Source organism: Fusarium proliferatum (assembly GCF_900067095.1).
Source record: "Fusarium proliferatum ET1 genome assembly, contig: FPRO_scaffold009, whole genome shotgun sequence".
NCBI classification, from domain to species: Eukaryota; Fungi; Ascomycota; class Sordariomycetes; order Hypocreales; family Nectriaceae; genus Fusarium; species Fusarium proliferatum.
In genome coordinates, this window is record NW_022194798.1 from 26,280 (window position 1) to 42,953 (window position 16,674).

At 47.9% G+C, this 16,674-nt stretch overlaps 8 protein-coding genes across 8 annotated transcripts; 4 read left to right on the forward strand and 4 right to left on the reverse strand.

Moving 5' to 3' along the window:
* Positions 1-482: 482 nt before the first annotated feature.
* On the reverse strand, positions 483-2,039 carry FPRO_15817 (putative beta-glucosidase; the record flags this gene model as incomplete). Its single annotated transcript, XM_031219822.1, has 2 exons — positions 483-610; positions 665-2,039. 2 exons carry the CDS (start codon positions 2,037-2,039, stop codon positions 483-485), a joined length of 1,503 nt encoding a protein of 500 aa, XP_031085542.1.
* A 477-nt stretch (positions 2,040-2,516) lies between these two features.
* FPRO_15816 (uncharacterized protein) lies at positions 2,517-4,223 on the forward strand (the record flags this gene model as incomplete). The annotated part of the gene is made up of 3 exons (XM_031219823.1): positions 2,517-2,548; positions 2,603-3,210; positions 3,268-4,223. 3 exons carry the CDS (start codon positions 2,517-2,519, stop codon positions 4,221-4,223), a joined length of 1,596 nt encoding a protein of 531 aa, XP_031085543.1.
* A 54-nt stretch (positions 4,224-4,277) lies between these two features.
* On the reverse strand, positions 4,278-6,179 carry FPRO_15815 (uncharacterized protein; the record flags this gene model as incomplete). Its single annotated transcript, XM_031219824.1, has 1 exon — positions 4,278-6,179. The coding sequence occupies one exon, from the start codon at positions 6,177-6,179 to the stop codon at positions 4,278-4,280; it is 1,902 nt and encodes a 633-aa protein (XP_031085544.1).
* Positions 6,180-6,975: 796 nt separating this feature from the next.
* On the forward strand, positions 6,976-9,712 carry FPRO_15814 (putative alfa-L-rhamnosidase; the record flags this gene model as incomplete). Its single annotated transcript, XM_031219825.1, has 2 exons — positions 6,976-8,754; positions 8,807-9,712. 2 exons carry the CDS (start codon positions 6,976-6,978, stop codon positions 9,710-9,712), a joined length of 2,685 nt encoding a protein of 894 aa, XP_031085545.1.
* A 507-nt stretch (positions 9,713-10,219) lies between these two features.
* On the forward strand, positions 10,220-11,782 carry FPRO_15813 (uncharacterized protein; the record flags this gene model as incomplete). The annotated part of the gene is made up of 1 exon (XM_031219827.1): positions 10,220-11,782. The coding sequence occupies one exon, from the start codon at positions 10,220-10,222 to the stop codon at positions 11,780-11,782; it is 1,563 nt and encodes a 520-aa protein (XP_031085546.1).
* A 274-nt stretch (positions 11,783-12,056) lies between these two features.
* FPRO_15812 (uncharacterized protein) lies at positions 12,057-13,266 on the reverse strand (the record flags this gene model as incomplete). Its single annotated transcript, XM_031219828.1, has 2 exons — positions 12,057-12,460; positions 12,516-13,266. The coding sequence occupies 2 exons, from the start codon at positions 13,264-13,266 to the stop codon at positions 12,057-12,059; spliced, it is 1,155 nt and encodes a 384-aa protein (XP_031085547.1).
* A 756-nt stretch (positions 13,267-14,022) lies between these two features.
* FPRO_15811 (uncharacterized protein) lies at positions 14,023-14,885 on the reverse strand (the record flags this gene model as incomplete). Its single annotated transcript, XM_031219829.1, has 2 exons — positions 14,023-14,078; positions 14,186-14,885. 2 exons carry the CDS (start codon positions 14,883-14,885, stop codon positions 14,023-14,025), a joined length of 756 nt encoding a protein of 251 aa, XP_031085548.1.
* Positions 14,886-15,404: 519 nt separating this feature from the next.
* FPRO_15810 (uncharacterized protein) lies at positions 15,405-16,547 on the forward strand (the record flags this gene model as incomplete). The annotated part of the gene is made up of 1 exon (XM_031219830.1): positions 15,405-16,547. One exon carries the CDS (start codon positions 15,405-15,407, stop codon positions 16,545-16,547), a length of 1,143 nt encoding a protein of 380 aa, XP_031085549.1.
* Positions 16,548-16,674: the final 127 nt, after the last annotated feature.

Here is a 16,674-nt window from a genome sequence, read left to right on the forward strand (position 1 = left end):
GCGATCTAACTTGACAACTGGGGACAAATCTGGACTGAATCATATTCCGACAAGTTTTCCTCATGGGCTTCGGGGTAGCATTTAGCGACGACCATGTCACTTGGAACGCCACAAATGGTCGATTCGGCAAAGCTCAAGGTCTCGACTTCTGAACACACTACCCAAACCCGGGGATGTGGATCATGGACTGTCGTGGCACCACTCTTGAGTTCAGCCGCAATTAACGTCGCAATTGTTGGTCACCTCGGTATCTGTTGGACGTTTCAGATGCGACTTTTGTCTTTTTACATTCGGTGGACATAAAGCTAACCGAGCTCTCCAAACAACATTATTAGGGGTGAATTGATGAAATACATGAGTTTCAATTTATGCACTATCTTCAACTCGAGTAGGTTCGTGTTGCTAGGTTATGCCCAAATTTAAGGCATTTGTGCTTCTACTCTGTTCTATCATAAAGAGGTCTATACGCGTCTATGTCTATCCTATTTCTGCCTCCTTCTCTGGAAAGTCTCACGTAGGTATGTTGCCGAGTTCTTGGGAGTGCGGGTCAGGCCGTTTTCATAGTCAACATGAACAATACCGAATTTCGGCTGATATCCAGCTGACCATTCTGAAAGCGTTTGTTAGTGGGTCTTGCGATCGATGTAAAGAAAGAGTAGCATACCAAAGTTATCCATGAGCGTCCAAACGTAGTAGCCTTTAACGGGAATGCCGTCGTCATATACAGCTCGCGAGATAGCATCCAGATACAAACCGAAATATCTCTGGCGAAATCGGTCGTCAATTGCTACCTTTAGATCTTGTTCTCCAGGGCATGGGCATCCGTTTTCCGTGACGATGATAGGAAGATGGTATCGATTCCAGACCCAGTTCAACAACTTACGGAAGCCATTGGGTGCGACACGGAGCCATTGGAACTGGGATACGGGCCCTATTTCCTGTCCTGCTCCGTTGACTGCTCCCTCCTCAATATTGCCTGTCCAGTCGTCTTCGGAGGGAGGATCGGGGAGAGCGCGGGCGAACTTTGTCGAGTAATGGTTCATGCCATAGAAGGTATTAAGACGAGCTGTCGCTCGAAGGAGGTTGCGCTCCTCAATGCTGAAATGGGGGATTCTGTCACCTAGGTAGTTCCGCATCGAGACGGGATAATCTTCTCCAAGGAAAATGGGATCGCCGAACCATCCGACATAGAACTCAAGTCTTCGTTGCGCCGCATCCATATCGGCTTGGGTATCGGAGTATGGCTCGTAGAAATGGCTATTCAGCACGATAGAGATCTCCCCCTGTTGCGCAGGCTTGAACTCCTTCGCATAGAGCTGAACAGCAACAGCATGCGATATGATCAGCGTATGGCCGACGCGCCATGGCTCATTCTTGGTGTCGAAACCGTCTTCTGCACGATGGCCTGGGGCAAGTGTACCGTTGACGTGGCCAAAGATGGAGATGATGTATGGCTCGTTGAATGTGATCCATTTCTTGACACGATCACCAAAACGCTCAAAGCATAATCGCGCATAGTTGCAAAAGTCGGCAGTAAACTCCTCGGTATTAAGAAAAGCCTTGTAACGACCGTAAAGAGTCTGTGGTGCATCCCAATGATATAATGTCACCACAGGCTCAATCCCGTGCGCCAACAATCGGTCGATGAGATCGTTATAGAAAGCTATTCCCTTCTCGTTGATAGGATCGTTGCGGCCTCCGAGCGGAATGATACGTGTCCATGATAGTGAGAAGCGATAAACGTCAACGCCGCAAGCCTTCATAAGCTCAATGTCCTCGGGGACTCGATTGTAGTGGTCGCATGCTACATCACCAGTCTCTCCGTTATTGGTTCGCGGGGGCTCGAGATGTGTGTAGGTATCCCAGATGGATTGGCCTTTGCCATCTTGGTTTGCGCCCCCTTCGACCTGATATGCTGCAGTGGCGGTACCCCAGCGAAAGTCTGTTGGCAGTGGGAGCTCTTGGACAGTCAGATCGGCGGTTGTACCTGAGCTGGCGACCAAGTCACCAGCCTGGAACATAGAAGCCTCTTTTGACATTGTAATTGGATGGTAAGAGAGAAGATAACGAGAATGTGAAAAAAGGTAATGTTGATTGAGTGTGGTTTGATTTGGCCTGAAGAAAAAAGCTTGCTCTGTCGAGGCCGGTGTGTTTACAAGCCTGACCTAGAGGTTCCAGTAGAATACCAGTTCTGCATCTTAAGAAAGCGTATTAGCACAACCCCCGCTTGACTGACATCTATCCATCATGGAATCATTGCCTTCGCGCTGCATGCCATAGGGTAAGTAGAGTTCCCGTCGGAGAACCTGGCGGATTTTGAAATAGCAACATAGAGTCCCCACATCAAGTTGCTAGCGAACTCTTTTCTCCATGTCTCCGTCGGAAAACTCGTCGGATTATAGTGGATACGGCCCGTCTCATGATACTGTGGGGTTAGATCCCAGAATGAAATGAAAATGCACGGGAGCAATTCCTCATTTCTGAACCCACAGCAAATGACCCATTAAGCGATCGAAATGAGACCGTTATCAGCCTGTGTAGCATGTCGGTACGTCTCACTGTCTTATTGTTTACAAATCTAATCTGACATCAAGCCCTCTAGCGATCGGCGGAAAAAGTGTGACCGGTCTCGACCAGGTCTAAGTTGCAATTTCTGCATCAAAAGGCGCCTCGACTGTGTTGGAGTCACGGATAACCCTGTCCCCAACACCTTGGAAAAGCACTATGAGTCACTTGGAAATCAGGTAGATGATGGAAGACCTCGTCGTGTCTCTTCACTGGTCGTTCCTGATGCAGCTCTGGCCGAGGAGTTGGCAAGTCTTTATTTCCGATACATGCACATTACGTTTCACAACATATTCCATCGTGCAACATTCATAGCGCAGGTAAAGGACTCTTCTATCCCAAAGATTCTATTCTTTGGTGTCGCAGGTCTGTCGGCGCGATATTCGACACATCCCGTATTTGCGTCTATTACACCATGGGATAGAGGACGACCGTACCGGGATGAATGTAAGAGATTGCTTGATCTGGAGGATACTTCATTGATAAGTATCCAAGCTTGCATGTTGCTCGCAGCAAACGCGTCAGTTGAGGGAGATTCTAGGGCCGAGTCGGTGTATCAAGCAATAGCTTCACGCATGGCCATGCTGTTAGACCTACCAAACCTACCAACCGAGTCAGTTCTAGAGCAGGAGATTAACAGACGAGGTAACTTTGACTGACTCTGACCCGAACGTGAGGTGCTGTACTTACTCTTTTACGCAGTATGGTGGTCACTCATTACAACTGAGACATGGTCAAGCGCAACTCAGTCTCTCCCTAGATATATAAAACCACGAAACACCGTCCCGTTGCCTATGGATGAGGGCCGATTTGCCTCATTGACCTACAACATGCCAGAGATACAATATGACTCGTCGCCTGGTTCATCCCCCATTTGCAACTTCGATCCGCACTCTTTGGTCGCCCAGATGATCCGGCTCAATCTCTTACTTTACGACATCATTGTCTTTCTCAACTCCCGGGTAGTAGATACACAAGATGAACACTCAGTGAACGAAAGTTTTGATCATCAACTTCGCCACAGCCTTGATGAGTGGGCTGACAACTTACCCCCAAGACTTCGCTATTCCGAGGAAAATGTGATCTACTGGGCTGATGAGGGCTTCGGTGCTATTTTTATCACACTACATATCAACTATAATCACGCTGGTCAGCTCTTATTCTATCAAAACCTTCAATCTGCTCAAGAACAGGATGCAGGCGATGAAAGTAGGCAAGGGTTCGCCCAACGATGTAAACAGCACGCAACAAACTTGTGCGACCTCATTTATGAAGCTCAATGGCGGCCAGACACTGTCGTTTTGTATCCACTTGCTGGCCATATTCTATGCTTGGCTTCAACGGTTCAGATACATACACTTCTCTTCGGTATAGACGATGACGAGATCATGGCTGCGAAGACGCGGTTGGAGAGAAACTTTGAAATGATTTCATCGATGAACAACTACTGGCCTATGAACCATATGTCAATTAGCCGGCTGCAGCATTTCCATAACGCCTGTCTTCGAAGCAAAGACGATTCATTCCGTTTAGATGCTTGGATGCTTCAATTCTTGCTAGGGTTCACGCAGGACATTAAAGATAGGGATGCAATTTGGACATATGGGCATCGGGCGCTGGGCGAATTTGACCCCCTAAGGGATCTCTTGGATATATAATCCTATCACTATAGACCACTTGTTGTCGAAGTAAAAGACCTTCCTCTACTTAGCTTAGGTTCCAGCAGCAGGTTGCACGTACTCGATCCCATTGAGGATCGTTGTCAATGTTCCGTTCGTCTCCATGATATTCACCGAAACATCAATCTCAAGCTCAAACCCGTCCTCACTTGTGACCTTAGTACCGTCCACGACTCCAGTTTGCGTGATGTTGGAGAACCATTCCACTCGGTCTTTCCAGACATTAGGAAGTAACTTCCACTTAGAAACCTTCTCATACCCGTCAATGATGTAGCCTGTGTGATCGGAATAGTTACTGTAGGAAGCCGAGATAGTTTGGATGACCCCAGTGTCGGGGTCTTCAATGAATGAAACCTCGGCAATGCCTGACAGTTGACCCTCTAGTGTATAGTTACCGGCTGGGATCTCATACTGCTTTGGTGATGTACTACCAGCAGGAAACGGTTTCGCCCAAGGGATAAAGTCGGGAGCTTTAAAGACAGGTGCTGGCTTGGAAGGCTTCAAAGAGGTACGACGGGCAAGCATGACTCGGTAGTTACGGCCTCCTTGGGCAGTAGAAACTGGGCACGGGAGCGGATTGGTACCGCCGCAAGAAGGAGAGACCACAAGAGCTTGCCAGTATGCAATCATTGTGCTGTCAGGAGACACAGCGGGGTCAGCTCTGCCATTCCAGTTGGGATCATTGACGCTCCCATCGCTTCCGTCGCCGTCCGCATTAACCTGCTGACCAAAATAGTTTCCACTATCTCCGTCATGACTGATGAGGATCGGCTGAAAGAATCTTCGTGGCCCGTTATTGCGCGTTGAAGAAGCGATGGCAACAACGAGGTAATCGATAATAGGAGGGATCCATCTCATACCAGACATGAACATCTGGCGACCTACAACACGCGTGTCCATAGCAACAATCCACTGATTATCGTGAGACATGGTAATTGGGTCAGTGTAATCGGGATGACTAGTGAGGCGTCGGATAGCACCAGTGGTAAGATGGACGGCCATGACATCGATGTTGTTGGCTTCCACGGGTGATCCGATGTACAGAATCTCATCGCCCGAGCCACTGAAGCCACGTAGCTCGCCGGAAGTAATCGCATCATGGTTGATAGTTAATTTCTCGCCTTCGACGTACATGGGAGGTTTGCCATTTTTGTCGACGAGAATGTTCACATCAACCAAGTCGTATCGAGGAACAAGAGGCTCCCCAGCCTTTGGATCGGCATTAAACTCCAGCCGGCCAAAGTAAGTATACTGGCCTCCAGTATTAGTGAAGGAGCTCCAGCCCATGTGCTCATCGTCGGGATGGAGGCGCATCTCTCGAGGAGAACCGCCTTTCCCACTCCCATCAGCGGTCACTGTCCAGTGAATTGGATAGATGTGAGTGTTGTTCGGAGTACAACCATCACTAGCCAACGAATGTCCGCCACAGGAGATGATGTTATGACCCCACAGCGCCTTATCACCGCTTCGAAAGACATGAGGATAGTCTCTCTGGGGATCGAGCCAAGGAGCATTCTTTGACGGGACACCACAAGTGATACACTTCCATGGATCACCGTTAGGAAAGTTGGTACCATCAGTGGTGATAAGGATCAAATGCTCGCCGTCATATATGCTCGCAGGGTCTGGAGCTGCAGGGGCACCGATGAAGACCACATTGGCCACGATGTGCTTCCCATCAGGCGTGAAGTCTCCTGACTGGAAGTCCTGCTCTCCTCCAGTATCTACACCGATACAGCCAGTTCCTCGGGGGTTGATTTTGGCGGTACAAGCTCCTGTAGCATTGATTGAAACGACAGGAGGCAAAGGGAGCTCGACAACCTCGATGGACTCCGGGTTGGGGGGTTCTGGAAAATGAGGCGAGTACTGTCCTGAAACAGTAGGTGCCAACAGCGTGGCACCCAATGCGATGAGGGAGATCGGGCAGATCGGCATGTTTTGTTGGTGTGGATTGCAACCAATGCGAGTCAAAGTAATGTTTGATTGACTTGTGATGACCGCAAAAAGTGGTTCTGAGTCACTGACTTTATAGTCGCTGACTTGGCTCAAAGGTTGGGCAATTCTCTATCCTCGGATAATATTTGGTGAACGAGTATTCTACATGTGCACCTACGGTGGGTGACGATTTGCTTCAACATTGGGGGGAAGTGTCGGAGTAGTCTAACCTAAGCAGAACCTGGAGTACATCTCATGTCCCAACAGTGCGAAGCTTCCCCAGATTTTCCTCATCCCCGTGGGGAACATAATACATGGGGGGCATTGTGGTGTTGACAGAGCCATGCTGAGAGTTAAGTCAAGCTGACAACAACAACAACAAACATTCCACGTCGGAAATGCTGTCGGAATATCTGTAAAGGTAGACAGGTCCGTGAACTAACGTTAGCTAACATGGTGTGCGGAGTAGGGTGAGGAGATCCGCGTTTAGAAGCGAAGCCGCGTACCAATTGAGCCCCCATTGGCCAGTGTACTGTACTCAAGGTAGTCATGCACCAGTGAGCAGTCATAGCGGGTACAACGATTTGACGCGTGATTACGGTGACTCTAGTCTACGAGGTGTTTTACGATGGGTTTTCCGACGATATTGGATAACTGGTGCCGACTAACGTGAACAAGGTAGCTGCTCATCCATGAATTCGTTTTTCGGGATAAATTACAGCGAAACGAATTATACTTGCCGGCTTCATCTGCGGAGGATACCAATTTGTTTGAAGAATTTCACAGGCTGTTCATCATGTTGTCAGTAACTGATGTTCGCTTCGAGCATTATCACGCTCCCAATACTCTTGGGGTTCAAGAGTCCACGCCACGAATCTCTTGGAAGATCGCACAACACGACACTCGCAGTGCACAAAATGGATACGACATCGAATTGACTAAGTACGGTCCTAGCCAAGAGGCCCACGATGTATTGACTGCAAGTCAACAATCCCAGGAAAATATCCTGATTCCATGGCCATTTAGAGATCCTCTCCAGTCTCGTGAGAATGTATCAATTCGGGTTCGAGTTTGGGATGAGCAGGAGGAAAAGAGTCCCTGGAGTAAGCCTGCCCATCTTGAAGTAGGGCTATTGCGTCGGTCAGATTGGACCTGCGAGCGCATCGCCGCCCCATGGGCTTCAGAAACGACAGAAGCTAGCCCTGAAGACTTGTTCCGCAGGAAATTTGCTCTTCGCAGCTCACCTGTCAAAGCACGACTCTATATCACCGCGCAGGGAGTTTATGAAGCTGAGATCAATGGGCAACGCGTCGGTGATTATTTCCTCGCCCCAGGATGGACATCTTATTATGGGCGACTCCAGTACCAGACTTATGATGTTCTTTCGCACCTAGTAAACGGTTCGAATTGTATTGGAATCAGAGTTGCAGAGGGATGGTTTTGTGGCCGTATTGGGTTTGAAGGCGGACACAGAAACATATGGGGTCCTCATACTGCTCTTCTTGCGCAGTTGGAAGTTACTTACGAAGATGGTCAAACATGCATAATAGAGAGCGATGGTTCGTGGAAGGTTATACAAGGCCCAACTCGTTTGGCGGAGATATATGATGGAGAGAAATATGACATGACAATGGAGGTGCCAAATTGGTCATCGGTGATGGATCAAGAAAGGCCGAGGGGATGGACAGATGCACAAACGCTGAGATTCCCACCTGTATCAACAGAGCTCGTTGCAGGCTTTGCAGAACCAGGGCGTCGGGTCGGAACCATATCTCCTGTCAAAGAGATCACGACACCAAGTGGGAAAAGGGTCCTTGACTTTGGTCAGAATCTCGTTGGATATCTACGTCTATCAGGCATCAGAGGATCGGATGGACACAGGATTACCCTCCAACATGCCGAAGTCATGGAGAACGAAGAGCTTTGTATTCGGCCTTTGAGAATATGCCAAGCGAAGGACGAGATAACACTCAAATATTCGCCGACAGAGCTATGCTGGGAACCACGATTCACTTTCCATGGATTTCGGTACGCTCAGGTTGACAACTGGCCCGGTTGCTTTGATATGTCCTGTATCGAAGCTGTTGTGTGTCACACTGACATGAAATCCGCTGGTCACTTCTCTTGCTCAGACCCACTGCTAAATCAACTATATCAGAATATCGTCTGGGGTATGAGAGGCAACTTCCTTTCAGTGCCGACTGATTGTCCTCAGAGAGATGAACGACTCGGCTGGACTGGAGATCTGTCTCTCTTTGGCCCTACAGGGTGCCTTATTTATGACTGCTTTGGCATATTGAAGAACTGGCTAATCGATCTTGCATTTGACCAGGATGTTCTTGATGGCGTTCCTCCAATGGTCAGCCCTAATGCCACTCTCCCAGATCCGATCTGGTGTAGAAGAGTACCATGCGCCATTTGGCATGATGTCACGATTATAGCACCCTGGACCCTTTATCAAGAGAGCGGTGATGAGAGTATCCTAGCTCAGCAATATGATAGCATGATGAAGTGGATGAAGGTTCTCCCTCGACAGACTTCAGGACTATGGGACCCAAAACCCTTTCAACTCGGCGTAAGTTCTGAAGAATGACTTCTAAGTTTTATAGTGCTGATAATTGAAACAGGACTGGCTTGATCCAGCAGCGCCACCAGATCAGCCATGGAAAGGGGCAACAGACGCAAAGATGGTGTCAAATATGTTCTTGCTACAAAGTCTAGATCTCATGAGCAAGATATGTGGCGTGTTGGGGCGGAAGGATGAACAGCAGAGATTCAAAGAGGACTACAAAGCAACACGAATCGAATTCCAGCAAGAATATGTCACACCACGGGGGCGCATCACGTCAGATTCCCAAGCTGCGTATGCACTGGCTATTTATCTTAACCTCCTTAACCCAGCACAACGAGTACGAGCTGGAGATCGGCTTGTAGAGCTCGTACGCAAGAACGAGTTCAAAGTCGGCACAGGATTTGCCGCCACGCCTTTTCTTTGTGAAGCCCTTGCATCTACCGGCCACATCCAAGTTGCGTATGCGATGCTGCTCGAGAAAGGCTGTCCATCTTGGCTATACCCAGTAACTATGGGTGCGACTACAGTCTGGGAGAGGTGGGACAGTATGTTGCCTGACGGTTCTATCAACCCGGGAGAAATGACTTCATTTAACCACTATGCCTTTGGCGCTATAGCCAAGTTCATGTATGAGAGAGTCGCCGGGCTGCAGAGGCTTGAGCCTGGATGGAGGAGAGTTCGTATTTCCCCAGCTTTCGGCGCTACCTTTTCTCGAGCTGCTGCGTCGCATGTTTCCCCTCAAGGTACGATCTGTTTTGAGTGGGAAACGAGGGTTATTGACGGAGACACCGAGGAGTTTACTATCGAAACGACGGTTCCGCCAAACACTGTCGCTGAGATTATACTTCCTGGCTTGGAAAAAGAAGAGGTAAAGGAGGTTGGTTGCGGTGAGTGGACTCTAAGATCGCACTTTAGAAGAGATTATGAGTGGCCTGTCTCACCGCTACCACCAAAGTCATAAGGAAGTATCTCAAAGTTATGGCTTGACTCATCTATAGTACTTCAAAGGGTTGTATTAAGCGAGAATCTGTGTCTATAAAGCTTAGCGCACTCCCGCGGTTTTGGCGCCTGGAGTAGGTAGTTAGGGCCACTAATCAGATAGTGTCCGCAAGCCCCATAAGCCTCATGCTAGATGGTTTTTTGGAAAGTTATCCAACGGCTTGTCAGAATCGTGTTTGTCCAGAACCTGACCTTTTTAAGGGTTTCGCATCGCCTGGATTAGCTCGAGGTTTTTGAACTGGCCCTGGAGCTCAGGAATAGAGCTTTGTCAGCACGCTTGCTTAGCTGAACCACGATGTCTCTCTTAGCCTTAGTGCTGACATACACTTACACATGATGACTGTTGATGACATTATGTCAAATTGCGAAGTTGAGTGTTTTCTGAATTTCAAAGGCCCATCTTCTGACAAGAAAACGGCGACACACTATTGCAAATTTATACACAGATGAAAGTCACTGCCTAGGGAGAATGCTATCGTTAATTGAGTCGCTATACCCCAAGGCCTTCACTGGCCGCTTGCCACGAAATGACTTGGTTGTAAGGAAGGCCAGGGTTGCATGGTTCAAGGCAGCGGGTAGCAACTTTCTCCACCTGCAACTACTGTTCCTTGGACTCTTTTGCTATATACTGGGCTCCCTCTACCAGCAGTCGAACCATACGCATAATCTTCGAATCGTCTTTGTTGACTACGATGGGGGTGCATACTCAGTTCTTCAAGGAAAAGACTATCCCTCCCTAATTGAAAAGCCAGCCTCCGACTTCCCTACCAAAAACGATCTCCTAGAAGCGGTTTGCAAGACAAGGTACTGGGGAGCTTTCTTTGTCAACAAGGGATCTTCAGACCAGCTCCAACAGGCATTGGAAGGGGACGCCACAGCGCCGGGATATAACAACTCGGATGTAATGGGCTATGTGTGGAACGAGGCTGTATATGCCCCCATTGTAGATGCCGCGATCTCGTCAAATCTCCGTCTACTATCCGAAGTGGCCAGGTTCCAATACAGTAAGGGGAACGGGACAGGCAACATTCAGTCTGTGTCCAGCAAGACCGCCCTGGGTGTCCTGGCCGAACCATGGAAGCTCCAATCTATAAACATTCAGCCAACCTCTCAAGGATCAAGAGCGATTTATAACACCGTCGTCATTATTTTGATCATGATTGAAGAATTTTGCTATCTTGGTACGATCAACGGCCTCTACGCGCAATTCAAACTCTATACCCGCCTCAAGGCGCACCGCATTATTGTGGTCCGGCTTTTACTATCTCTCATTTACACGTTCATTGGGTCGCTTTGCGTTGTAGGTGTTATCTGGGCTTTCAAGGCGGGTTGGGATGTAAACGGCAATCAGTTCGTCTTGTCATGGGCTACCATATGGCTCTTTGCCCATGTCAACTTTCTCACGCTGGACGTTTTTACGATTTGGCTACCGCCTCCATTTATCCCCATGGCCCTCGTCTCATGGATCATATTGAACGTCACCTCCTTGTTATTGCCATTCGATCTGAACCCAGCATTCTACAGAGCTGGCTTTGTTTTCCCGGCTCATGAGGTTTATCAGGTGCTTACTCACATCTGGTCGAGGGGTTGCAATCCACAGCTTCGATACGCTTTGCCAATCTTATTTGGATGGGAGGTAGCCGCATTCTTGTTGAGTGCTCTCGGGGTCTACCGCAGGAGCCACTTTGCTATAATTGGAGAAGAGCAACAGGACAAGGATTTTAAGGAACGAATTGATGCCGCTGTGGCATTTGAGATGGCAAAGATAAGGCAGGCAACAGATTTGCATGAAGAGGCCACCGAGGAAAAGACGTTATCGGCGCATGACGGGATGCATTCTGACTTACATGGCTCCCAACAAGCCGGCGAGCAGGAAACCATTCGAGAGGAGCTCGCTGAGGTTCTGGAGTCAGTTACAACAAGACAGGATCGTGAAAGGGACATAGAAGGTGTCGGGAATGTTTGCAGCTTTGGACCAACATTCGAATTGCCGTTTAAATATAAGAATGGAAGTGAAGGATCGAGATGGTAAGCCACTGAGCGCATTCTCAGAGACACAATATGGTGGCTCTGTTATACATATAGCAAAAGCGACCATTGAATGAGAGAAAGTCTATAGGCGCTTAGTAGATACTACTAATCAGAAAGGTAAAGCAAGCTGTGTAAGACATATTAAAGAAACTGACTAGCCAGTAGTATGTTGCATGGCTTACTTAGTAATAAAAAAGCTGGCAGGGGAGTCTTTCTAAAGATTTCTGAATATTCCATACAACCTGCCAAGCTATTTCATCTTCCCAGGGTCCTCTTTAGTCCTGAACGCCCTTAGAAGTAAAAGCGCCGTTAAAGTCCTGGAACCGAAACCCGTCCATGTAGGTCTTCGCCATATCATCCATCCACGGCTTTGTCTTATCCTTGAGAGAACAATCATGCTTGAGTGGACCACCGTACCCCCCAGCAAGATGCCAGACAGGGGTTTCGAGCCCCGATACAAACCTTCTCAGTTCCACAACGCTGCGGACTGTTGATGACAAGTCGTTGGGCTTCAGGATCTCAAGTCCGGCTTCACGCATCTGCTTCATAAGTGAGCCCAGAAGCATTGATGCACATTCCCGCTTGCAGTCATCGTTGGTGACCAAGAGTGACTCCTGAAGACCATAGAGATTATTTAGGACTTCATTAATAAGCTTCACACGCTGAGCTTCCACCTTTTCTGCAATCTGATTAGTCGCCTTACTATGCGTACACAACTTAATAGAGAAACATACCAACGATAGTACTTGGCAATGGCAGGTCTGTGTACATAGGGATCTTCCTATGCTGCAGCGTCGCAGCTACCATGCTGGTGAACAGCTTTCCTTTCTGAAAAACCCAAGCGATAAACATCCAGTTCATAGTGGCTTCATCTTCATACGGCGGCTTATCTTCCCCAAATGCCGCTATCCACCGCTCTGCAAAGACTTCCACGATCTCTTCGCACCGATAATAATCGCATAGCATCGCAAGCTCAATGAGAATATCAAGCTCGACGTCCTTTGGAAGACATCGATGATGCCCGTGGATAATATCCAGAAGAATTACCAGCGCCTCTGCATTCCATTCAAAAGCCTTGACCTCAAAGAAATTATCGTTGTTGCGGATACCTTCGCTAAAGGGGCCGTCGAGCATAGCTTTGAAAACAGGGGATGACAGTATGAGGTGTGCTGATGAGACCCGGAAACGGATTTCAACAAAGAGGCCGTTCTCGTCAGAGGCTTTCAGCGCTTTCAGGTCATCGGTGTTGTGTACCGAAGAGGACCGATCAGAATACACTTCAAGAACATGTGTTTGATCTTCTGTGGGTTGGCCATCTTCAGATTTGTCATCATCCGATTTCACAACTTCATCCTCGATTGCGGTCTCAATTGCTGTATCCTCATTCTTGGCCTCTTTGGAGTCATTGCGCTTCCGAAAGTTAGGACGACGGAGGATCAGCTCGGTATCGCCTTTAGGCGAAAAGTTCAGAATGAGTGTTTTCATATTATAGGAGACGGAAGAAATTGAAAACGAACGTCTAAAGAGGGTGGCATAAGAGAGAAGTAAGAACCTCAGTTGTTCACTCGAAAACCATTAAGCGCCTGTCACACTCAATCCTTGCCAGCTGAAATGCAGGAGCCTGCCGATCACTACGTCTCGGCGACACCACCAATTAAACCACGTCTTAAGCGCTGACCATCTTTTTCAATCTTGTTAATCCCATCCTTGGCCTAGTTGAGCCAATGACTCCTAGGGTTACTTATCAAATACTGTTTGAATTGATTGAATAGTGCGGGAGACAATAAGGCAAGCCAGACTTATTTATCGTGGTACTGTAACACAAGATATCGTTGGCCTGGCCAAAGTTCAATGCATGGCTAATGCTATAGGTTGCTGGCTTTCCTCCCTCGAAGCCACTAACTGACAATCCCAGTAATGTTAGCCACTATAGAGCTCATTGCAGCTGCCTCATATACTGGGCCTCCGTCACTGGCCTCCCTCGTAATTATCCCATTCGATATTCAGCCTACTTTGTATCACCATCACCCAATTCGACGGGACAGTTCAGGTTAGATAAATAGTCAAGCACGGCGATCCTCCCGCAGTGCTGAGCGCGCCATGGCATCCAGCCATTCCCTTGGATAGGTAGATGGGCGTGAAAATATAATTCAGATTACTATATTTATATAGTGTTAGGCTGATGCTCAAGGCAATTACAGACCAAGAAGGCCATGAGTTAAAAGATTCTGCTTCTCTATTTCATCCTTCCGCTGCAGCAGCTCTGTGACGTCCCAATTGGTCCAAAGAAACCTGCCCTTCAGACAATCAGCCTCTTTCGAAGTAGCCAACCAGACGCAATACGACGCTGGGAGCCCTAAGAATGTTAACCCAAGAACTCGAAATTCGGGGATAATTAACTTACGAATGCTGTCCACTGTGGCAATATCACCAGACTTCTTCTGCATCTCTGTGGCAATGGCCCCGGGATTGATGCTGAAAACGCGAAGATGAGGGTTTTCCAACTGGACAGATTCTATTACCTTTGCGAATGCAAGCTTTGATGAAGAATACGCAGAGTAGCCCGGGATGGGGGGCAAATGCCCTGCTCCAGATCCGATATTGATAATCGTGTCACCGGGCTTGCTTTGCTTCAGGAACTGCTGGGTTACAAGTAGGCCTCCTTTGACATTGATCTCAAACGTCTTCCAGTAGTCATCGAGATCAGAGTCCAGCAGCGAGCGATGGGCATCTAGATATCCTGCGTTCTGGATGAGGACATCGATGTGGCCGAATGCTGCAATAGCCTGCTTAAAGGCAGATGCAACAGCCGCTCTATCAGTGACATCGGCTTCGGCATGATGAACTGGTACTGGAGTGCCCGTAGAGACACTTTTGATCTCTTCTACAGCACTGAGTAACTCTGTACCAGTCCTTCCAATGATAAATATGCCTTTAGCCCCAGCGATGGCGAAGGACTTTGCGATTTCACGACCAATTCCTCGACCGCCGCCTGTAACAAAGACGACTTTTCCCTCGCAGGATAGTTCGGGGTCTGTTTCAGAGATTGCGTCGTAGGTATCATGGCGGTATGTTGGAACAAAGTCTAGCTTGAAAGTAGCCATGGCTACAATGATATTGAATGTTGGAGGTGTATCTTTGGAGATGTGTTGTTCGAGATGAGATGTAGAAATTCGTGACAGGAGACCGGCAACGGAAGCAGCAGTTCATATTTATACCTAGAGAGTAAGATCTTTGAACCAACCAGGTCCATTAATTGGACATTATTGATTTCTAACATAATTGCCAGCAAAAACATGAGGGTGCTTACCTTATGCCTCTGCGAAGCTTACTTCCGTCATTTTTACTTCCGCCTCACAAGATCAAGATCAATTATTTAATTGGCGGGTGGGAACGGAAGTGGAGCATGAAGTGTACCCACAGATTAACCAGCGGAAGCCAAAAATAAGCGAGACCAATTAGAGAGTCCTAAAGTGCGGAAGTAAAGATCCCCCCACAACAACTTCCCCTCATCATTGTAAGCAGTGAGTTCAATTAGAAGACAGCGACTTCTTCTGATTCCCATGCCACCTCCTTATCGCCAAGCATGCGCTGCATGCATCAAGTCCAAAAGACGATGCGACATGGCAGTTCCAAAATGTTACCGTTGTCGTGTCCGATTACTTGAATGCCTTTATCCACGTCCCTCGACACGACGAACCCTAGCGCGAAGTTCAAAAGCTCTTCCTCAAGAAATCGCAGGAACCACAGTGGACGAATCTCAAACAGAGTCACAAAGTGCGAGTATTGCATCTGATATAACCTTCGATGCTGATAACCTCGCCTTGCCGCCTTTCCCAGACTATGACTTGGATTGGCAGGAAGCAATGACAAATCTCAATGACTTCTTGGTACCTGACTTATTGAATCCGCACGACACGGCTGAGAAGAGTGTTTTGGCAGGCGAAAAGTACCAACGTCGTATTGTATACACCATTGAGCGTTTCAAGTCATACCCTAAGCAGTTGGTTCTTCACGGTCAGGTGCCTTTCATTCATAGAAGAGTTGTCGAAAAATATCTGTCCCCGCCAATTACAAGAATATTTGCCATTTGTGCGCTTTATGAGAGAAAGTGTGAGACGAATCAGCAGCTGATTTACAGTACTATTCAGCAATATGCTGATGAGTTGATTGACCTCACACAACTGGCCGACTCTGACGTCGATTTATTATCTTCGGTTCAGGCATTTATTCTACTACAGATAATTCGCTTGCTGGATGGAGACATTCGGCAAAGAGCAAATGCTGAGAATGTGGAGACCTTCTTTGTCAGCAGCATTCGGCGCCTACAACAGCGGATGAAAAGTGTTGAAGACTCGACACAAATCATGAGCAGTCAATTGATGACGCCAGGCTCTGATGCTTGGGAAGGCTGGTGTCTTGCTGAGAGCCTGAGACGCACTGTTATAATAGGATACAGCCTGCATGGGTTGTATTCATTCCTGAGGAACGGCTGGGACGATGCTCACCATGAGTTTCCGGCGCTATCTTTTTTTGGTCAAAGGGCTCTTTGGTCCGCCACTTCGAGATTTGAGTGGGAGTCTGCTGTTGCTAGATGTCAAACATTACCTATACGCTTCGCTCATTGGGAAACGGATATGGCCGTGGTGAAGCCAGAAGAAATGGACGAACTTGGGGTTATTATGATGGCGCTCACTACCGGAATAGATGATTGTTGTCGCTGGGTTGGGGACGGACTACTTGACCATTTTGATCTCAAGCCTTAGAGCTATATCTTCGTTAATCCAAGGAGATGTCTTGATTTTATTGCAGTCTGATCAGTTTGATGTTTTAGGCTGTTGAGAAATTACTCAAAGCTCGGAAGAATGCCGGCATTGTTTACCAGGTGACTGA